The sequence below is a fragment of the Oncorhynchus clarkii genome, chromosome 5 (assembly GCF_045791955.1).
Source record: "Oncorhynchus clarkii lewisi isolate Uvic-CL-2024 chromosome 5, UVic_Ocla_1.0, whole genome shotgun sequence".
Taxonomy (NCBI): domain Eukaryota; kingdom Metazoa; phylum Chordata; class Actinopteri; order Salmoniformes; family Salmonidae; genus Oncorhynchus; species Oncorhynchus clarkii.
The window spans coordinates 40,371,771-40,389,365 of record NC_092151.1 but is presented as its reverse complement, the minus strand read 5'-3'; the positions used below and the strand labels follow the sequence as shown (position 1 = coordinate 40,389,365).

Sequence of the window (17,595 nt, the reverse complement as noted above, 5' to 3'; positions counted from 1 at the left end):
GCCAGGTCTCTGACCTCCTCCCTATAGGCTGTTTCATTGTTGTCAGTGATCAGGCCTACCAATGTCGTGTCATCTGCAAACTTAATAATAGTGTTGGAGTCGTGTTTGGCCACGCAGTCGTGGGTGAGCAGGGAGTACAGGAGGGGACTAAATACACACCCCTGAGGGGCCCCAGTATTGAGGATTAGCGTGGCAGACGTGTTGTTGCCTACCCTTACCACATGGTGGCGGTCCGTCAGGAAGTCCAGGGTCCAGTTGCATAGGGAGGTATTTAGTCCCAGGGTCCTTAGCTTCGTGATGAGCTTCGTGGGCACCGTGGTGTTGAACGCTGAGCTGTAGTCAATAAACAGCATTCTCACATAGGTGTTCCTTTTGTCCAGGTGGGAAAGGGCAGTGTGGAGTGCGATTGAGATTGCGTCATCTGTGGATATGTTGGGGCGGTATGCAAATTGGAGTGGTCTAGGGTATCCGGGAGGATGCTGTTGATGTGAGCCATGATCAGTCTTCCAAAGCACTTCATGGCTACCGACATGAGTGCTACTGGGCGGTAATCATTTAGGCAGGTTACCTTCACTTCCTTGGGCACAAGGACTATGGTGGTCTGCTTGAAACATGTAGGTATTACAAGCTCGGTCAGGGAGAGGTTGAAAATGTCAGTGAAGACGCTTGGTCCGCCCATGCTTTGAGTACACGTCCTGGTAATACGTCGGCCCCCAAGGCTTTGTGAATGTTGTCCTTTTAAGTCTTGCTCACATCGGCTACCGTGAGCGTTATCACACAGCTGGTGCTCTCATGCATGCTTCAGAGTTGCTTGCCTCAAAGAGAGCATAAAAGGCATTTAACAAGTCTGGTAGGCTCGCGTCACTGGGCAGCTCGCGTCTGGGTTTCCCTTTGTTGTCCGTAAAAGTTTTCAAGCCCTGACACATCCGATCAGCATCAGACCAGATGTAGTAGGATTCAATCTTAATCCTGTGTTGACGCTTTGCTAGTTTGATTGTTCTTCTGAGGGCATAGCGGGATTTCTTATAAGCGTCAAGATTAGTGTCCCGCTGGGATATGTACGTACGTACGGTCACTGTGGGGACGACGTCGTCAATGCACTTATTGATGAAGCCGATGACTGAGGTGGTATACTCCTCAATGCCATTGGATGAATCTCTTGAACATATTCCAGTCTGTGCTTGCAAAACAATCCTGTAGCGTAGCATCCGCATCATCTAACCACTTTCATATTAAGCGAGTCACTGGTACTTCCTGCTTTAGTTTTTGCTTGTAAGCAGGAATCATCACGGACAAACTGAATTGGTCCACCTGCACAGAAAGCGTTGTGAACCTTCAACCTCAGGAGGCTGAAGAAATTCGGCTTGTCACCAAAAGCACTCACAAACTTCTACAGATGCACAATCGAGAGCATCCTGTCGGGCTGTTTCACCGCCTGGTACGGCAACTGATCCACCCACAATCGTAAGGCTCTCCAGAGGGTAGTGAGGTCTGCACAACGCATCACCGGGGGAAAACTACCGTCCCTCCAGGACACCTACACCACCCGATGTCACAGGAAGGCCATAAAGATCATCAAGGACAACAACCACCTGAGCCACTGCCTGTTCACCCCGCTATTATCCAGAAGGCGAGGTCAGTACAGGTGCAACAAAGCAGGCACCGAGAGACTGAAAAACAGCTTCTATCTCAAGGCCATCAGACTGTTAAACAGCCACCACTAACATTGAGTGGCTGCTGCCAACATACTGACTCAACTCCAGCCACTTTAATAATGGAAATTGATGGGAAAAATTGATCACTAGCCACTTTAAACAATGCTACTTAATATAAGGTTTACATACCCTACATTACTCATCTCATATGTATATACGGTACTCGATACCATCTACTGCATCTTGCCTATGCCGTTCTGTACAATCACTCATTCATATATCTTTATGTACATATTCTTTATCCCTTTACACTTGTGTGTATAAGGTAGTAGTTGTGGAATTGTTAGATTAGATTACTCGTTGGTTATTACTGCATTGTCGGAACTAGAAGCACAAGCATTTCGCTACACTCGCATTAACATCTGCTAACCATGTGTATGTGACAAATAAAATTTGATTTGATTAGATAAATGGATAGCTACGAATAATATAGATGAGATCTCTTTTGGTAGATAGTGTGGTCTACCTTTTATTATAAGGTACTCTTTGATATTAGACATCACGCACCAGTTCTTATTGACAAATAGACACACACCCCCACCCCTCATCTTACCAGACGTAGCGTCTCTGTTTTGCCGGTGCATGGAAAATCCCGCCAGCTCTATATTATCCGTGTCGTCATTCAGCCACGACTCGGTGAAACATAAGATATTACAGTTTTAATGCCTCGTTGGTAGGAAAATCTTGATCGTAGGTCATTGATTTTATTTTCCAATGATTGCACTTTGGCCAATAGAACGGATGGCAGTGGAGGTTTACTCGCTTGCCTACAAATTCTCAGAAGGCAGCCTGACTCCCCCCCCCCTTTTCTCTCTTTTCTTCACGCAAATTATGGGGATTTGTACGCACCTGCAACTTACCACAGGTGAGATCAATTACATAACTCTATGCAGATGCAAAGATTGGTAATAGAATGATGGTTTGTGCTGTTGGTGTCATCATTCTATCAATCTTTGCATCTAATAATCCAAAACACAACCAAAACAAGCTGCACATGCACCCAACAAGTGTGTAAAGTCACAAGCTTGATGTAGTCATTGTGCGCTGGGAATATGGGACCAAATACTAAACTTTTGACTACTTTAATACACTATAAGTTAATTTTGTCCAAATACTCATAACTTCTTCAAAGGAGGGGGGGGGGGATAGATATATAAAGTGCTTTGTGTATTGTCACCTCATATGAAACATTTGATATCAAATCCAAAATGCTAGAGTATAGAGCCACATTTAAAATGTTAGCTTCTCTGTCCAAATACATACAGTGGGGCAAAAAAGTATTTAGTCAGCCACCAATTGTGCAAGTTCTCCCACTTAAAAAGATGAGAGAAGCCTGTAATTTTCATCATAGGTACACTTCAACTATGACAGACAAAATGAGAAGAAAAAAATCCAGAAAATCACATTGTAGGATTTTTAATGAATTTATTTGCAAATTATGGTGGAAAATAAGGCCACTTATTTGACACACACACTCGTTTATTCCCCATGTGACCCAAAGCAATTCTCTTATTTTCTCTGTCCTGATAGCCCGTCTCATTCCCCTCCTTCTCTCAGACGCATAATACACTACTGGCATTCCCTGCTCCCCTCAAACACACACAGCCTTCTGATCCTGTCAGCAGCAGGGCTGGCTCTGTTACACTGGTAATTAGACTGTCAATCAAAGCATGAAAGTTTATATGTGTGTGTCTTTGTTTCTCTGTGGTACCAGAAGTCCTCACAATGATAGTCAAACAAGAGAACCTTGGACAAGTGGGGACATTTCACCGGTCAACACAAGGAAAAAGGCTATTTTAGGGTTAGGGGTAGGTTTAGTTTTAGGGTTTGGGGTTTGGGGTTAAGGTTAATGTTAGGGAAAATAGGATTTTGAATGGGAATGCATTTTTGGGGTCCCCACAAGGATAGTAAAACAAATGTGTGTGTCTGTGTGTGTGACCTGTATCTGTAGTTTGAAGGGAGAACACACTCACACATATATTGGCACCCTTGCACTTTAAAATGGAGAAGAATGTTTCTTTTTTTTCTCTTTTCAAAACTGGTTGAATGGCGATTTGTTTTTTTATCTTGTAGGCACCTGCAACTTACCACAAGTGAGATCAATTACATAACTCTATGCACAATGACTACTTTTATCCATTTCCACAGGAACACATTTACTTGAACAACAATACAGATGTAGAGATTGGTAACAGAAAGATGGTTGGTGCCATCATCCTACCAAACTTTGCATCTAATAATCCAAAACACAACCAAAACAAGCTGCACATGCATTCAACAACTGTGTAGAGTCACAAGCTTGATATAGGCATTGTGTGCTGGGAATATGGGACCAAATACTAAATGTTAATACACTAGAAGTACATTTTGTCCAAATACTCATGGGGGGGGGTAGATACAGTGCATTCGGAAAGTATTCAGAACCCTTGACTTTTTCCACATTTGGTGACATTACAGCCTTATTTTAAAATTGATAAAAAAAACTTCTTAGGGCTGCAGCCAGTGAAAGTGCAGGGCGCCAAATTCAAAACAACAGAAATCTCATAATTAAAATTCCTCAAACATACATGGATTTTATACTGTTTTATAGGTAACCTTGTTGTTAATCCCACCACAGTGTCCGATTTCAAATAGGCTTTACAGCGAAAGCACCGCAAACGATTATGTTAGGTCACCACCAACTCACAGAAAAATTCAGCCATTTTTCCAGCCAAAGAGAGGGGTTCATGTTACACAATACATGTATGTTTTGTTTGATAAAGTTCATATTTATATTTAAAAAAATCTCAGTATACATTGTCGCGTTACGTTCACTAGTTCCAAAAACATCTGGTGATATTGCGGTGATTGGGGACACTGCCCTGTGTAGGGTGCCGTCTTTCGGATGGGACGTTAAATGGGTGTCCTAACTCTCTGAGGTCATTAAAGATCCCATGGCACTTATCGTAAGAGTAGGGGTGTTAACCCCGGTGTCCTGGCTAAATTCCCAATCTGGCCCTCAAACCATCACGGTCACCTAATAATCCCCAGTTTACAATTGGCTCATTCATCCCCCTCCTCTCCCATGTAACTATTCCCCAGGTCGTTGCTGCAAATGAGAACGTGTTCTCAGTCAACTTACCTGGTAAAATAACGGATACATTTAAAAATATGTAAAAAATTGCAGAGAGCCACATCATTTTACAGAAATACTCATTGTAAATGTTGATAAATACAATTGTTAGACATGGAAATATAGATATACCTCTCCTTAATGCAACCACTGTGTCAGATTTCAAAAAAACATTTCAGGAAAAAGCAAACCATGCAATAATCTGAGACGGCGCTCAGAAAATAAATACAATTATCCGCCATGTGGGAGTCAACAGAAATCAGAAATCACATTATAAATATTCCCTTACCTTTGACGATCTTCATCAGAATATACTCCCTGGAATTCTAGTTCCACAATAAATGCTTGATTTGTTCGATAATGTCCATCATTTATGTCCGAGTAGCTACTTTTGTTAGCGCGTTTAGTACACAAATCCAAATGCTCGTGCAGGTCCAGCCGAACATCAGACGAAAACTTCAAAAAGTTATATTACAGATCGACGAAACTTGTCAAACTAAGTATAGAATCAATCTTTAGGATGTTGTTATCATAAAGCTTCAATAAAGTTCCAACCGGAGAATTCCTATGTCTGTAGAGAAGCCATGGAATGCAGGTCGCTATCATGTGAAATGCGCGTGACCAGGACCTGGCTCTCTGCCAGACCACTGACTCAAAGAGCTCCCATCCGGCTCCACAACACAGTAGAAGCCTCATTCAAGTTTCTAAAGATGGTTGACATCTAGTGGAAGCCCTAGGAAGTGCAACTTTATCCATATCCCACTGTGTATTCAATAGGGGCTGGGTTGAAAATCGACCAACCTCAGATTTCCCACTTCCTGTCTGGATTTCTTCTCAGGTTTTTGCCTGCCATATGAGTTCTGTTATACTCACAGACATCATTCAAACAGTTTTAGAATCTTCAGAGTGTTTTCTATCCAATATCCAATACTGAATAATATGCATATATTAGCAACTGGGACTGAGGAGCAGTTGGGCACCTCTGGGCACATTTCATCCAAGCTACTCAATACTGCCCCTGCAGCCATAAGAAGTTAAATAGTTTTTGTATGTACTGTGGTAAACCGTGGGGTGTTGGGTTGAGCGTGCAGAGATTGACACAGAGACAGGGAGGCTTTAGTCCGCAAAAACAACTTTACTAAGTCAGAAAATAAATATATCAAAGAAATAACTTCGGTTTTGCTCGGTCTTCCTTCTTTCTCTTAACTGGTGCCCGTCTCTCTCCCTCTCTCCCACAGTACACACAATACCCCATAATGACAAAGCAAAAACAGGTTTTTCTAAATTTTAGCAAATTTTGTAAAAATCAAAACCTGAAATATCACATTTACATAAGTATTCAGACTCTTTACTCAGTACTTTATCAAATCACCTTTGGCATTGATTACAGCCTCGGGTCTTCTTGGGTATGATGCTGCAAGCTTGGCACAGCTGTACAGTCGTGGCCAAAAGTTTTGAGAATGACACAAATATTATTATTATTTTTTTTTTATTATTTTTTTTTTACCCCTTTTTCTCCCCAATTTCGTGGTATCCAATTGTTGTAGTAGCTACTATCTTGTCTCATCGCTACAACTCCCGTACGGGCTCGGGAGAGACGAAGGTTGAAAGTCATGCGTCCTCCGATACACAACCCAACCAAGCCGCACTGCTTCTTAACACAGCGCACATCCAACCCGGAAGCCAGCCGCACCAATGCGCCGGAGGAAACACCGTGCACCTGGCCACCTTGGTTAGCGTACACTGCGCCCAGCCCGCCACAGGAGTCGCTGGTGCGCGATGAGACAAGGACACCCCTACCGACCAAGCCCTCCCTAACCCGGGCGACGCTAGGCCAATTGTGCGTCGCCCCACGGACCTCCCGGTCGCGGCCGGTTACGACAGAGCCTGGGCGCGAACCCAGGGACTCTGATGGCACAGCTGGCAAATGACACAAATATTAATTTCCACAAAGTTTGCTGCTTCAGTGTCTTTAGATATTTTGGTCAGGTGTTACTATGGAATACTGAAGTATAATTACAAACATTTCATAAGTGTCAAAGGCTTTTATTGACAATTACATGAAGTAGATGCAAAGAGTTAATATTTGCAGTGTTGACCCTTCTTTTTCAAGACCTCTGCAATCTGCCCTGGCATGCTGTCATTTAACTTCTGGGCCACTTCCTGACTGATGGCAGCCCATTCTTGCATAATCAATACTTGAAGTTTGTCAGAATTTGTGGGGTTTTGTTTGTCCACACGCCTCTTGAGGATTGACCACAAGTTCTCAATAGGACTAAGGTCTGGGGAGTTTCCTGGCCATGGACCCAAAATATCGATGTTTCGTTCCCCGACTTTTGCCTTATGGCAAGGTGCTCCATCATGCTGGAAAAGGCATTGTTCATCACTAAACTGTTCCTGGATGGTTGGGAGAAGTTGCTCTCGGAGGATGTGTTGGTACCATTCTTTATTCATGCAGTGTTCTTAGGCAAAATTGTGAGTGAGCCCACTCCCTTGACTGACAAGCAACCCCACACATGAATGGTCTAAGGATGTTTTACTGTTTTTTTTGTTGTTTGTTTTTTGCTTTGTCATTATGGGGTATTGTGTGCAGATTTTTGTATTTAATACATTTTAGAATAAGGCTGTACCGTAACAAAATGTGGAAAAAATCAAGGGATCTGAACGAAAAACAGATATGTATGAAAATATCCTAAAATAACAGGTGACATTTTGTTGTGTCGCCTCATATGAAACATTTGATCTCAAACAAGAGGCTATTTTTGACTTTGAAGTAAAAAATCTGAATTTCAGAATTTCAGTTTAGATGTTTTAGATGAGCAGTTGTAAATCAAACAAATACATTTGTGAACACAGAAACAGTGAATTGTGGAAGGGTGCCAATATATTTGACTCCATCTGTACTGTGTTAGTCCACTCATTGGTCTTCTCCTATGATTTATTCACATTTAATCATCGTATGAATCACTCAGTGTATTCCAATGCTTGTTGTTGTTATTTGTCTCTAATGCTAACACAGTATACACAGTCATTCATTCTCAGACTGTGAGTAACTCTATGTTGGTCTCAGCTGCAATTGGTTTCAATACACTGTGTCGTTTTACTGCACTAAGGTAATGGGGAGATGTATTGGTGTGGTGAAGCAGTAAGACGGTGAGTTGTGGTAGATATTACGTTATGCACCATGTACCAGTGTTGTGTCTCCCAGCTGACGCACAGTCCCTGTCTCACACACATCAACCTGTCGTCTGTCTGCGCTGCATGCTCTTTCTTATCTCCTCTCTTTCTCTTATTCATTTTCTCTCATGCTTTCCCTCTCTCCCACCTCTCTCTCCCCTTGCCTCCCTCTCTTTCTTCCCCTTTCTCTCACATCTTCTCTCCCGGTTTCCCCCCTCCCTCTCTCACATCCTTCTCTCCCTCTCTCTCTCTCTCTGTCTCTATTGCGTTGCCATCTGTTCTTGATTAATGGGAGCGGTAATTGAAGCATCTTGTTCATCCAGCGCGCATCCTCTGCGCACGCACACACACACACACACACACACACACACACACACACACACACACACACACACACACACACACACACACACATCTCCTTGCAGGTCTGGTATGAATCTGATGGACCCCGGCAACAGTCTGCTTCTACCTGAACTGTCCCTCCAGCAGGTGGGCTTGTGGGGTAGAGGGGATATAGCTATGTCACATACGGAAGTAGTGGTTCATGGGGTTCTGGGGGAGCTGCCAGACATGCTAATAGACTTACTGACAGATCGGAGGGGGAGGGAGGAGGGATCCAGACTCTACCTGCTGTCAGAAAGAGTCTGTCTGATTTTGTGAATTTGATACGTTATAGTATTGGTGGGCCGTTTTGAGTATACACTGATGCATTCATATACACACACACACACACACACACACACACACACACACACACACACACACACACACACACACACACACACACACACACACACACACACACACACACACACACACACACACAGTAGCAGTAGTCCTGCAGTGCTAATTGTTTCCTGTGATCTCCTTTCTCTCAACAGTATTATTATAACTATTACAATCTTGTTAAAATATACATTTGATTAGTTATTTATTTTTATGCATACAAAAATAGTTTAATACATGTACAATCTATTTTACCAAATGAGAGCTCAAAATGAGAGGATGACTAGCTATTGAATGTCCAGTATATCTAATATTTCCCTCTCCTTCTCCCTAACTTCTTCTCCCTCTTCCCCTCTCCTTCTCCCTAACTTCTTCTCCCTCTTCCCCTGTCTTTCCCCCTAACTTCTTCTCCCTCTTCCCCTCTCTTTCCCCCTAACTTCTTCTCCCTCTTCCCCTCTCTTTCTCCCTAACTTCTTCTCCCTCTTCCCCTCTCTTTCTCCCTAACTTCTTCTCCCTCTTCCCCTCTCTTTCCCCCTAACTTCTTCTCCCTCTTCCCCTCTCTTTCTCCCTAACTTCTTCTCTCTCTTCTCCTCTCTTTCTCCCTAACTTCTTCTCCCTCTTCCCCTCTCTTTCTCCCTAACTTCTTCTCCCTCTTCTCCTCTCTTTCTCCCTAACTTCTTCTCTCTCTTCCCCTCTCTTTCTCCCTAACTTCTTCTCCCTCTTCCCCTCTCTTTCTCCCTAACTTCTTCTCTCTCTTCTCCTCTCTTTCTCCCTAACTTCTTCTCCCTCTTCTCCTCTCTTTCTCCCTAACTTCTTCTCCCTCTTCTCCTCTCTTTCTCCCTAACTTCTTCTCCCTCTTCCCCTCTCTTTCTCCCTAACTTCTTCTCCCTCTTCCCCTCTCTTTCTCCCTAACTTCTTCTCCCTCTTCCCCTCTCTTTCCCCCTAACTTCTTCTCCCTCTTCCCCTCTCTTTCCCCCTAACTTCTTCTCCCTCTTCCCCTCTCTTTCCCCCTAACTTCTTCTCCCTCTTCCCCTCTCTTTCCCCCTAACTTCTTCTCCCTCTTCCCCTCTCTTTCTCCCTAACTTCTTCTCTCTCTTCCCCTCTCTTTCTCCCTAACTTCTTCTCTCTCTTCCCCTCTCCTTCTCCCTAACTTCTTCTCCCTCTTCTCCTTCTCCCTTTCTCCCTCCATCAGGCATACTTCCGTCAGGGTGTGGCCCTGCAGTACCTTGGTCGCCATGCCGACGCCCTGGCAGCGTTTGCCTCTGGTCTAGCGCAGGACCCCAAGAGTCTCCAACTACTGGTGGGCATGGTTGAGGCTGCCATGAAGTCCCCACTACGAGGTGCGATGTGTGTCTTTGCATGTTTGTGTTACGCGTGAGTGTGTATGTGGATTTGTGTGTGTGTGTGTTTTACTCAGGGTCATAATATGTGCTTTCAGCTAAGATATAGTGTAATTAAAGCTGCTTCTTGAGACATCATACTGACTCAGACGGCTTCACTTTATATTAGTGAGAGAAACACAGACACACACAGCATGGGTGTTTAAGAAACTGAATCAGATGGAGGAGCTTCCATCAGACTGAATTATCATTCCTTTAGTGGGCATCATCCCTTCATTTACCCACAATCCATCATTTCTTTATATACCCAGTACCCCCGGGCTAACACGTGGAGGTGTCAAAGCCCCCAAGAGAAAAGACAGAAGGAGAGATGGTAGAAAGAGAGAGAGATGTATGAGGAAGGAAGGATAAAAGGTAGGATAAAAGAAGGGAAAATAGATAAATAATCATAAACAAAATACATAGACAAAATCATGCATTTCCACAAACATGAATGACATCACACTTGCTCAGACCCACATGTTCCCACCATCTCCACATCCAATGTTGTTTCTAATGCTTGTAATACTCTACCTCATATGACTTCAAATTGTGTTACGTTGTTTCTGTCTGTAGCCAGATTCTTTTCAATATTTAAACAATAACGCAATTGTTTCTTCCATTCTCTTAACGTTGGGGTATCGTTTTACTTCCAGTAATTAAGTAATAACTTCTTCAATATAAGTAAAACTTCTGATAGCCAGCTTTCTAACTCTGCCCATAACTTTTGGACTTTATATCACTCCCAGAAGTCATGCGTTATTGAGTCTTATTAGTTTTACACTTAAGAAATTACTGTGCCATTGTGCTGTAGAATTTATGCATTTTGTCTCTTACATAATAAATGATCTACCTTAGTTTATACTGGATCAAGCGTACTATAACGTATACGCACTGAGTCAGGAAGCAGGTGCAGAAGGTGAGTTTGATAATGAGAAACATGAAGATAAACAACACAGGAGTAGCGTACTGAACGTAAACAAAACCAATACTGCTTGAAGACTGAGGCTACTGAGGGATGAATAAAGGGAGAGTAATCAGGGTGATTTTCGTTAACTGTTGTCACGTCAACCCCTGCTCCTCCTCTCCGGCGTTCGACGTCGCCAGTTTACTAACCACAGGTCCTGACAACACTTCATTATGCACACCTGCGCCTCATCATCAGGTACACTTGGACCATATCACTTCCCTGATTACTCCCTCTCTATATACAGTACGCCATTGTTATGTTCCAACACTCTCTCCATCTTGTGCCTACTGCATAACAGTTATTTTTAAGGCTTGGTTCCAATAGTTCATATTTTTTACTAAGAGATCTCTGCAAGGTTTTGTATATCTTACCTATCATATGAGTATCTGTTTCTGACTCAAATAGGATTCCCTCGGCATTGCTCCGATGTCCAAAAGCTTTCAGGTCGAAATTTGATGACGTAAAACTTTTAAGTTGCATATACAGTGGAGCAAAAAAGTATTTAGTCAGCCACCAATTGTGCAAGTTCTCCCACTTAAAAAGATGAGAGAGGCCTGTAATTTTCATCATAGGTACACTTCAACTATGACAGACAAAATGAGAGAAAAAAATTCCAGAAAATCACATTGTAGGATTTTTTATGAATTTATTTGCAAATGATGGTGGAAAATAAGTATTTGGTCAATAACAAAAGTTTATCTCAATACTTTGTTATATTCCCTTTGTTGGCAATGACAGAGGTTAAACATTTTCTGTAAGTCTTCACAAGGTTTTCACACACTGTTGCTGGTATTTTGGCCCATTCCTCCATGCAGATCTCCTCTAGAGCAGTGATGTTTTGGGGCTGTTGCTGGGCAACACGGACTTTCAACTCCCTCCAAAGATTTTCTATGGGGTTGAGATCTGGAGACTGGCTAGGCCACTCCAGGACCTTGAAATGCTTCTTACGAAGCCACTCCTTCGTTGCCTGGGCGGTGTGTTTGGGATCATTGTCATGCTGAAAGACCCAGCCACGTTTCAATGCCCTTGCTGATGGAAGGAGGTTTTCACTCAAAATCTCACGATACATGGCCCCATTCATTATTTCCTTTACACGGATCAGTCGTCCTGGTCCCTTTGCAGAAAAACAGCCCCAAAGCATGATGTTTCCACCCCCATGCTTCACAGTAGGTATGGTGTTCTTTGGATGCAACTCAGCATTCTTTGTCCTCCAAACACGACGAGTTGAGTTTTTACCAAAAAGTTATATTTTGGTTTCATCTGACCATATGACATTCTCCCAATCTTCTTCTGGATCATCCAAATGCTCTCTAGCAAACTTCAGACGGGCCTGGACATGTACTGGCTTAAGCATGGGGACACGTCTGGCCCTGCAGGATTTGAGTCCCTGGCGGCGTAGTGTGTTACTGATGGTAGGCTTTGTTACTTTGGTCCCAGCTCTCTGCAGGTCATTCACTAGGTCCCCCCGTGTGGTTCTGGGATTTTTGCTCACCGTTCTTGTGTTAATTTTGACCCCACGGGGTGAGATCTTGCGTGGAGCCCCAGATCGAGGGAGATTATCAGTGGTCTTGTATGTCTTCCATTTCCTAATAATTGCTCCCACAGTTGATTTCTTCAAACCAAGCTGCTTACCTATTGCAGATTCAGTCTTCCCAGCCTGGTGCAGGTCTACAATTTTGTGTCTGGTGTCCTTTGACAGCTCTTTGGTTTTGGCCATAGTGGAGTTTGGAGTGTGACTGTTTGAGGTTGTGGACAGGTGTCTTTTATACTGATAACAAGTTCAAACAGGTGCCATTAATACAGGTAACGAGTGGAGGACAGAGGAGCGTCTTAAAGAAGAAGTTACAGGTCTGTGAGAGCCAGAAATCTTGCTTGTTTGTAGGTGACCAAATACTTATTTTCCACCATAATTTGCAAATAAATTCATTAAAAATCCTACAATGTGATTTTCTGGATTTTCTTTTTCTCATTTTGTCTGTCATAGTTGAAGTGTACCTATGATCAAAATTGCAGGCCTCTCTCATCTTTTTAAGTAGGAGAACTTGCACAATTGGTGGCTGACTAAATACTTTTTTGCCCCACTGTATTTGAAAATGTCTACATTGGTCGGTCCAAATAGCTTTTTAATTCTGTCATGGAAATAATTGTATTTCCTATTACCGCGTCATTAAAGGTTTCTATGCCTTTAGTCTTCCATGAAAGCCAATTTATCAGTGAATTCTGAACAGCTATCCAAGGATTGTTCCATAGGGGTGTGTTTTTAGGGAGTGATATTGGTTCTTGTAGAATCCATTTAATTTTCTTCCATGTTGTTATAGTGTCCTTAAAACCTCTTAGATGTGAAGTCCACTGTTTTGAGGACCTGTGTGGTTCTAGTACCGGTTCCGACCGATATTTATAAATCAAAATGTGGACACCATAGATTAAATTGGCTTGCATTGAGTGGTAGCCCTGATTCTCACGGACACAAGAGTATAAGGGACCTCTTCACTAGCTGACCACCACTAGCAAGACAAGACCTGTGCCAAGATCAGTTACTTACCCCACCGGCCTTCCCCATAACCTCTATATACAAATGAGAGAGCAGGTCTGGAAACAGTGTGGCAGGATAAGATGATTACACAGAAGGATCCCCACAATTTTATGTCATATTTTTTCTGGGGGGACGGGAGAATAACAAGGAAGCAACTTGATTTAACTCTGATTGGTTTTATTAGAATGTTTACAGTGCAAACAGTGAAACAATTAATAAATCATGCCGCGAGAGGCACTGGAAGCGCTCAAATAGGTGCCAGAGCGAACTAAGTCAAAACTGAGAGGTGCCAGGATCCATCTCAAATTAAGCACTGCCCATGTGTGCATATGCATATAGTATGTGTGCAAATGCATATAATATGTGTGCATATGCATATAGTATGTGTGCATATGCATATAGTATGTGTGCATATGCATATAGTATGTGTGCATATGCATATAGTATGTGTGCATATGCATATAGTATGTGTGCATATGCATATGGAAGGTGTTCTGTTGTGACGTCTAAAAATGTCACTGTACATTGATGTCTTGAAAATTAGGCTTATAAGAAATTCAGACTTGTAAGCCCCACAGCTATACTCGAGTATGTGGGCATGCTATAGGCTATAGCCTACTTTTGGTGGGTGTTTTGCAGTGACGTAATCAGCACCTTGGAGAGCGCTGTCTGTTACACCACCATAGATAGTAGGCTACTTGGCTGTTTACTCCGTCTGCTGTGCTACCTTGTGTTTGTCACTTTTTTTTCTCATGAGCCCCCCAGATAACCCCCCTCTCACACTCACTATATGTTCCAGGACCTCCTGATTTACAAATTAAACACTGGGTATGTCTCTTCTGCCTCTGTGAAGTAGGAGGTGAAATCTGACACCACTTGAAGCTGGGATGTGCCACGCACCAGTTAATTCGCTCTTCTGACTGTCCATCAACTCCTGGCTGAACCCTACATCACAGTCACTACATCACAGAGATCGATTTATAGCCAATAATGTAAAATTATTCATAAATGTTCAACAAAAACACTGTTTGTCATAGACGGCCAAGATTAATATGAGATGAAAGGTGATTTCCTAACGAGTTCAGGAAGCCAATCTATAGCACTGAGATGTTCACAGCTATGGGGCAGACGTTTTGTTCAAGAAAGACCTTTAGAAAATATGCACGTATTCTCTAGCACTAAATATACAAATATGTATTTTACAGTTAAGGAAGGTGAAATCTTATAGTTAGTCATTTTATACATTTATTAAACACTGCTCAAAAAAATAAAGGGAACACCTAAACAACACAATTTCACACTTCTGTGAAATCAAACTGTCCACTTAGGAAGCAACACTGATTGACAATACATTTCACATGCTGTTGTGCAAATGGAATAGACAACAGGTGGAAATTATAGGCAATTAGCAAGACAACCCCAATAAAGGAGTGGTTCTGCAGGTGGTGACCACAGACCACTTCTCAGTTCCTATGCTTCCTTGCTGATGTTTTGGTCACTTTTGAATGCTGGCGGGGCTTTCACTCTAGTGGTAGCATGAGACGGAGTCTACAACCCACACAAGTGGCTCAGGTAGTGCAGCTCATCCAGGATGGCACATCAATGCGAGCTGTGGCAAGAAGGTTTGCTGTGTCTGTCAGCGTAGTGTCCAGAGCATGGAGGCGCTACCAGGAGACAGGCCAGTACATCAGGAGACGTGGAGGAGGCCGTAGGAGGGCAACAACCCAGCAGCAGGCCCGCTACCTCCGCCTTTGTGCAAGGAGGAGCAGGAGGAGCACTGCCAGAGCCCTGCAAAATTACCTCCAGCAGGCCACAAATGTGCATGTGTCTGCTCAAATGGTCAGAAACAGACTCCATGAGGGTGGTATGAGGGCCCGACGTCCACAGGTGGGGGTTGTGCTTTACAGCCCAAAACCGTGCAGGACGTTTGGCATTTGCCAGAGAACACCAAGATTGGCAAATTCGCCACTGGCGCCCTGTGCTCTTCACAGATTAAAGCAGGTTCACACTGAGCACATGTGACAGGCATGACAGAGTCTAGAGACACCGTGGAGAACGTTCTGCTGCCTGCAACATCCTCCAGCATGACCGGTTTGGCGGTGGGTCAGTCATGGTGTGGGGTGGCATTTCTTTGGGGGGCCGCACAGCCTTCCATGTGCTCGCCAGAGGTAGCCTGACTGCCATTAGGTACCGAGATGAGATCCTCAGACCCCTTGTGAGACCATATGCTGGTGCGGTTGGCCCTGGGTTCCTCCTAATGCAAGTCAATGCTAGACCTCATGTGGCTGGAGTGTGTCAGCAGTTCCTGCAAGAGGAAGGCATTGATGCTATGGACTGGTCCGCCCGTTCCCCAGACCTGAATCCAATTGAGCACATCTGGGACATCATGTCTCGCTCCATCCACCAACGCCACGTTGCACCACAGACTGTCCAGGAGTTGGCGGATGCTTTAGTCCAGGTCTGGGAGGAGATCCCTCAGGAGACCATCCGCCACCTCATCAGGAGCATGCCCAGGCGTTATAGGGAGGTCATGCAGGCACGTGGAGGCCACACACACTACTGAGCCTCATTTTGAGTTGTTTTAAGGACATTACATCAACGTTGGATCAGCCTGTAGTGTGGTTTTCCACTTTAATTTTGAGTGTGACTCCAAATCCAGACCTCCATGGGTTGATATATTTGATTTCCACTGATAATTTTTGTGTGATTTTGTTGTCAGCACATTCAACTATGTAAAGGAAAAAGTATTTAATAAGAATATTTCATTCATTCAGATCTAGGATGTGTTATTTTAGTGTTCGCTTTATTTTTTTGAGCAGTGTACTATATTTAGAAAAAAACAAGTAATTTCAAGCCTTACTCATACAGTTTTAGTGAACAAGAAATATATAATATATAATGTTTCTTATTTTCATATTGTATTATATTTGTACTGTGTACTTGAGCTTGTTTCCTCAAAAGTGACTACACCACAGCAATTTATAACAAGTTTTTACCAGAAAGGTGAGATTTTAACCTTTCTTGGAGTATGCAACATTACTAGTTATTGTTTATGGCCTTCATTACTTTTGTGGATTACGCAGATTACATTTTCGATTACATTTATTTACATTTTAACTACGAAGTTGTTAATGTTCTTAGCTCCATCCTTTAAAAACAGACACGTGAAAATATTCTGGGGATGAGCATGCGCATCTTCAATATATACCCATTGTTCCTCTTTAGTGCATTTAACAATATGTCACAAGGAAAAGCCTTGGGTTGCGAGTTGAAACAATTCCAAATCTGGAAGGTTTAAACCACCCTCAACTTTAGGGACATGTAAAACTTTCCTATTTATTCTACAAATGTATTTGTCCATATGAAGTCTGTTTTGGCCGAGTATACTTTTTTAAATAACGTCTTCAGTGGGGTAATTGTTATTACCAAAAATACATTTAAAAACTTTGGGAGCCATGCCATTCTAAAAAGGTTTCTTCTACTTGTAAGATTTATGAGGAGATTGTTCCATTTAATTAGATCTGCTTTCATGTTGTTGAGTAATGGGATAAAGTTATCTTTAGATATTTGTTGTTTGTTGCCACTTAAGCATCTTAAGTATTTAATATTTGTTTTGGTCCACTTAAAGGATTGCTATAGTTGTTATTTTCCATATTGCCATTATTTCCATTTTTTTCCCACAAAAATGTTATATCCTGAAATGTTAAAGTATTACGAAAATATTTTTAACAAGGGTGGCATTGAATTTGAAGTTTTAGTCAGGTATATCAGGAGATTGTCAGCAAATAAGTTTAGTTTACATTCATGTTTACCAATACTGATTGATACCTGTTACATTTGGGTCCTGTATAATTGTTTCTGCAAGCTGTTCAATTGCCAATGCAAACAGGAGTGGGGAGAGAGGACATCACTGTCTCGTGCCCCTTTCTAAAGCAATTTCGTCAGATGCTGTATTATTTGTGTATATTTTTGTTTTAGGATAT

General features: G+C 42.6%; 1 protein-coding gene across 1 annotated transcript in view; it reads left to right on the top strand.

The window, feature by feature from the left end:
• LOC139408833 (tetratricopeptide repeat protein 28-like) overlaps positions 1-17,595 on the top strand; it is a 92,155-nt gene that overhangs the window by 41,676 nt on the left and 32,884 nt on the right. Inside the window, exon 3 of the mRNA XM_071153199.1 lies at positions 9,923-10,070. Within this exon, the coding sequence (XP_071009300.1) occupies positions 9,923-10,070 (148 nt within the window). The remainder of the gene's footprint in view (positions 1-9,922; positions 10,071-17,595) is intronic.